Below are 6,000 nucleotides of genomic sequence, written 5' to 3' on the forward strand. Positions count from 1 at the left end.
TATTTCTAGAACTTTTTCATCATCATCAAACAGAAACTGTACCTATTAGTGATTTTAGTATTTTATAAACAAATATATTATAAAACTTTTTCTGAAATACATAAGATATAAATATAAAAACCTGAATTACTTGATTCTATTTCCTGTTAGGCTCCTTAACACCATTTCTTGCTTTTGTTAGTACCTTTCCTTAACTGAATGCTACAGAACCAATAAAATCACTTTCAGATGGAAAAAGTGTTCTTTGCATCTTCTCACAAGAAAAAGAGAACAAAGAGAGCTTGTCTGTAGTGATCAGCCTTTTACCTCTAAGAGTTCCCTTTAGAAGAAGACTAGTAGATGACTTAAAGCTGGAGTGTGTTCCCTTGCAACTCAGACTATGGGCTATTACTTCACCTGCAGCCTCATGTTCTACTTATTGGACACGTATTGATTTCCAAAGCAAAATACTACTCTTTCAAAGGTCCCTGTCAGTAAAAAGCACTCAACTAACCACCTCTTTTATACACCTCTAAGGACTCTCTTTTTCTATCCTCTACAAATCAAGCCTCTTAAAAATTGAGTGTCTGCTACCAGGGTGTTTCTATAGAGCCAAGCCCCGCACTGACCTTCATAAGCCTGGTGAACGAGGTTAAACAGTCGCTCCGCCTGTAATTTGAGCTCCGGGTCTCTGTGCTTGTCAGGATGGTAAAGCATACACAGCCTGCGGTAGGCCGCTTTCAGCTCTTCGGAAGAGGCCTACAGAAGGAAAAATCCAATTAGAGAGCAATCAATGCTACTTAAATATTATCATGATCAGAATCAGCCTTGAAATGGGAAGCTGTCAGCCACTTTCCAACATAGGACATAATGAAGTTATGCTTTATTACTTCAAAGGCCCCTTTTTCCCACAGTTAATAAAGTGATCAATTATGTACATCGATAGGAACTGTGTTTTGCTGGGAAATGCTGCTATCAGATGAAATGAAAGCTTGTGTCCCTACCGTGGTTCTCTGTGCTCTGAGCGGAAATGAGAAACGTCACAGAGACCTGCTTGCTCTAATTAACCTGAGTTATTTAAAGTCAATCCTGCCAAGGTACTCTCAAGAAAGAATTTGTTCAGAAAGGAAAAAAGCTATATACCATTAGACAGAAATGCCATGCATTTAATCCGTTTTCTGACAAAGGAAACTCAATGAATATTCACCCTTAAAATCAAAGACATGGGCTTCCTTGGTGGCGCAGTGGTTGAGGGGCTGCCTGCCAATGCAGGGGACACGGGTTCGAGCCCTGGTCTGGGAGGATCCCACATGCCGCGGAGCAACTAGGCCCGTGAGCCACAACTACTGAGCCTGCGCGTCTGGAGCCTGTGCTCCGCAACAAGAGAGGCCGCGACAGTGAGAGGCCCGCGCACCGCGATGAAGAGTGGCCCCCGCTTGCCACAACTAGAGAAAGCCCTCGCACAGAAACGAAGACCCGACACAGCAAAAGTAAATAAATTAATTAATAAACTCCTACCCCCAACATCTTAAAAAAAAAAAAATCAAAGACATAAAATTGTCAAATCAACACACATTTCTATTCAACCTCTAATTCTAAAAGGTAGCACATAAAGCAGGCAAAAATGCTTTACTATCCTACAGTAAAAAGCCTTACCACCCCCAGCACCCAAAGGGTCACTACCCAACACACACACCTCTCCAATTCTTGTAAGTAATCAATTTGAGGGGAAAATGCACCATAAGAAGGGCACAGATGACACAAGAGTGAAACGGGCTCTGGGTGTGTTTTAACTGCACAGAAGGCAGGAAGGAAGAGGGACGACAGAAATAATCCACTTTCTACTTCGCTGGCCTCTCAGCGGCCAAGTTCTCAGAAACAGACTTCGTCACCGGCTCTAGGAACACTGTGCCATCTCTCTGGCAGGGCCCTCAGGTGTGTTTTGGGGAACTACTACGTCTGATATTATACCAACCCCAGGGACCATTCTGGTCTGTCAGAGGTGATGCCAAATGGACAGCTCTGTCCAGATGATGTGTCACGTAAATAACATTTTATTTTGCGAGGCAACCCCACCGTTTTGACAACAGAAGCAAATTCTGGGTCACTGACAACATGCCAGAGAGGCCTGAAAAGCCAGCTCCCTGGGTAGAGGAGTGGGACCAGGTCCCCACTGAGGAAGCTGAGGATGGATGGTGCTCTGGGATCAGGTCCGGGAACACGGGTACACAGGAGAGCGGTCACAGGGACAGGATCACTCAAGACATCAAGGTTACGAGGGAAGACGTTAAACTGTATTTTTCTGTAATGTCCACAATTTTTCAATATCTTCCAATTCCAGGAGTAATGAATGCTTTTACCAATGAAAAAAGGCAAAACCTTACTTCAGTGATAATTTTTGGTCTGAAATTTAGATATTTTCTATAGGGCTAAGTTATTCTGATGCCAGGAAATCTGTGCAAGTTTACCAGAGATCTTAAACAAGGAATTCTGCAGAACTCCCAACAGGAAGACAATAACCGTTACTGGAACGGTACGTGTGTCAGTCCCACTGTGCACAGTCCCACTGTGCCTGGGAGGACAGGCTGTGGGGACCCAGGTGCCACTCTTGGGCCACTTCCTCCGTCCGAGGAGTGGGTGGTTGGGTGGATGACCTCTGTGGGCCTTCCCAGCTCTAACTGGACGTGGTTCTGTCATGAGAAAAGCTCTGCTAGACCCGGGCCACTCAGCTGTCCTTTAACGCAGACAGGACCCTCGCAGTTCGACTACAGGCACAGGCGCATCAGTGCTTTTAATCAGCAGCTTCTTGATGGTTTCCATTAACTGCTTCACTGGAAAATGGTCAAGGACCTTGCTGACCGAGCATCCTTTTGCCTCCAAGGATTAGGCAGACATCTGCCCCGTGCCAGCACTATTCTCTTTCTCCATCTCCTCTTTGGTGTAGCCTTTGGGAATCACACTCCTGAACGATTTGTAGATGGCCGTCCTCCCCCTTTCTCTGCATCTGGCCGTCTGTGTGATTTCCTCTGGTGTCACACACCAGCCTTCCAGTGGTGAAGAACGCAGGCTTCAGGCTAATGAGCTTTCTGACCCTCAGCTTTCTCATCTGCTAAAGGGGATGACAAGTACGCTCGGGGCGGTGTGGAAATGGAATGAGACAGTGACCACACAGTGCTTCATACAGCGCCCAGCACACAGCAAAAACCTACTCACTGTTGCTCTTCTAAAACCTTTTCTTTGTCTTCTCATCTTGAAACTGTAGACAACAGTACCCCATCACACTTACTTTGAGGAGTAAATGAGCTAATACGCATACAAGCTCTTAACAATGCCTTGCACACATGAGGAATTTAATCACTGTAGCTATCATTACTGTCACAATTCAATTTTGATATCCTTTTGGCAGCATGAATACTGAAACTGGGACAATTCAGAGAGAAGGCACAACCCTGGTGTGAGGATGATAGGAACATTCATTCATGAAGGGGCCCACATTTGTGAAAATTCACTAACCTGCATGCTTAAGACGTGCACTTTTCTATACATGTATTCTATTTCAATAAAAACACAAGACTAAACGTTCCCATCTCTGTGATCTCTGTGGTTCCCATTTCTTTCTCCTACCGTAGGCTTCTTTCCACGCTCACGTCAATTATGCAACGCGTTCCCTGCCACACTTACCAATATGCCACCTGTGCCAAACCCCATTGTTTTAAGCAAATAAAGAATAGTTAACTAATGGCAAATTAAATGTGTCTTCTCCAGATAGGTTTACTTATGTAACAATGTAAAAGGGGGCTGTTCCTTCCTGAGTAGCCATTACAAATTATTCCCTTTCTGCAAATTTTAATTGCTCTTTCCAGCATCTCATAAAAATTACAAGTGCAGGATTAGATAGACTTGACTGACTTTAGGTTAGACTGCTATTTCCCGATTGCTAAAAGTAAACCAGATGACAAGGGAGTACAGTGTCTAGTCTGCAATACCTTCTTTAATCATATTAATAAATGGCTTAACGTGCTACTGATTAAGTAACAGAAACGAGAAGTTTCATTTTTAATAAATATCACATTCAATAAAAGGTCAGATTGGGCCTTTTATTGTAACTGAATAGCTAAGGTCACTGGTTCGATATTTCAGAAATGATAAACTCTTTCACTATGGTAAAAACACTGATATCATTTCAAAACAGGTGATATCATTAAAAACAATGCCTAAAGTTACGTACTTATTTCTAAAATTCATTATAAAATTAAGAGATGTATTGTGCTTTAAGTGTGAAAAGTTTCATCATCTTAATCATCTGGTTGTAATTTCAATGGAAAGTAAATCTATTATAAATTCAACCTTTATGCATCGTAAGATTCATAGTGAAAAGGTCCCTAGAGACCTGCAGAGTTTAGTGGTCTGTTAAAGCTGTTGGATTAGATGCTATAAAATACAAAAATACAATAAAGCACTAAAAAGAAATTCAACACAAACATATTAAAAAATAAAAATATCTGTTCACGCAGATGTTGTCGATGTAGAAAATCATAAAGAATCTACAAAAAAAACGTACTAAGTGATTTTAGCAAGGTCATGGGATACAGGATCAACGGGCAAACATCAATTTATTTCTATATACTAAAAACTGAAACTTAAAACGACAATACCATTTAAAGTATCATTAACAAACATGAACTACTTAGGGATAAATTTAACAACTGCAAGACCCATACACTGAAAACTACAATGCACTGCTGAAAGAAATTAAAGACCAAAAAAAATGGACAGATAAGCTGCCTTCATGCATCAGCAGATTCAGTATTGTTCAGATGTCAGATTTCCCCAAAGCAACCTACAGATTCAATGCAATCCAATGAAAATCCCAGTTTTTTTTGGTAGAAACTGACAAGCTAATTCTAAAATTTATATGGAAAAATGATATGGAGCAAAAATAAATTTTACTTTCCTAGTTATTTTACTAACCAAAATAACTTCGAAGCAGAACTGGAGGACTCACATTACTAGACTTTAAGATTTATCATATGGGGGCCTCCCTGGTGGCGCAGTGGTTAAGAATCTGCCTGCCAATGCAAGGGACAGGGGTTTGAGCCCTGGGCCAGGAAGATCCCACATGCTGCAGAGCAACTAAACCCGTGCACCACAACTACTGAACCTGTGCTCTAGAGCCCACGAGCCACAACTACTGAGCCCGTGTGCCACAACTACTGAAGCCCACATGCCTAGAGCCCGTGCTCCACAACAAGAGAAGCCAGTGCAATGAGAAGCCTGCGCACCGCAACGAAGAGTAGCCCCTGCTTACCGCAACTAGAGAAAGCCCGCGTGCAGCAACGAAGACCCAACGCAGCCAAAAATAAATAAATAAAATAAATTTATTTTTTAAAAAAGATATCATACAAAGTATCCTCTCCAACCACAATGGGATGAAATTAGAAATCAATTACATGAGAAAAACTGGAAAAGACACAAATTTGTGACAACCAATACACTCTTAAACGACCAATAGATCAAAGAAAAAAATTACAAGGGAAATTAGAAAATACTTAGAGATGAATGAAAATGAAACACAACATACCAAAACTTATGGGATGCAGTGCTAAGGGGGAAATTTATAGCTGTAAACGTTTACATTAAAAAATGGGAGGGCCTCCCTGGTGGCGCGGTGGTTGGGAGTCCGCCTGCTGATGCGGGGGATACGGGTTTGTGCCCCGGTCCGGGAGGATCCCGCATGCCGCGGAGCGGCTGGGCCCGTGGGCCATGGGCGCTGAGCTTGCGCATCCGGCAACGGGAGAGGCCACGACAGTGAGAGGCCCACATATCGCAAAAAAAAAAAAAAAAAAAAAAGGGAAATCTCAATTCCCTGGCGGTCCAGGGTTTAGGACTCTACACTCTCACTGCCAAGGGCCTGGTTTCAATCCCTGGTCGGGTAATTAAAATCCCGCAAGCTGCGTGGCATGGAAAAAGGAGATAACAAATTAACAACTAACTTTCCAACTTTTTTTTTTTTTTTTTTTT

General features: G+C 42.4%; 1 protein-coding gene across 3 annotated transcripts in view; it reads right to left on the reverse strand.

Moving 5' to 3' along the window:
- The window catches only part of DNAJC11 (DnaJ heat shock protein family (Hsp40) member C11), a 71,144-nt gene that overhangs the window by 46,010 nt on the left and 19,134 nt on the right, over window positions 1–6,000 (reverse strand). For 2 of the 3 annotated variants that reach the window (XM_007453301.1, XM_007453299.1), the window contains exon 2: window positions 609–738. In XM_007453301.1, the coding sequence (XP_007453363.1) occupies window positions 609–614 (6 nt within the window). In that variant the 5' untranslated portion in view covers window positions 615–738. Of the gene's footprint in view, window positions 1–608; window positions 739–917; window positions 976–6,000 lie in introns of those variants that run through there. The other variant, XM_007453300.1, reaches the window with a different exon arrangement.

This window comes from Lipotes vexillifer, unplaced genomic scaffold (genome assembly GCF_000442215.2).
Source record: "Lipotes vexillifer unplaced genomic scaffold, Lipotes_vexillifer_v1.1 scaffold575, whole genome shotgun sequence".
NCBI lineage: Eukaryota > Metazoa > Chordata > Mammalia > Artiodactyla > Lipotidae > Lipotes > Lipotes vexillifer.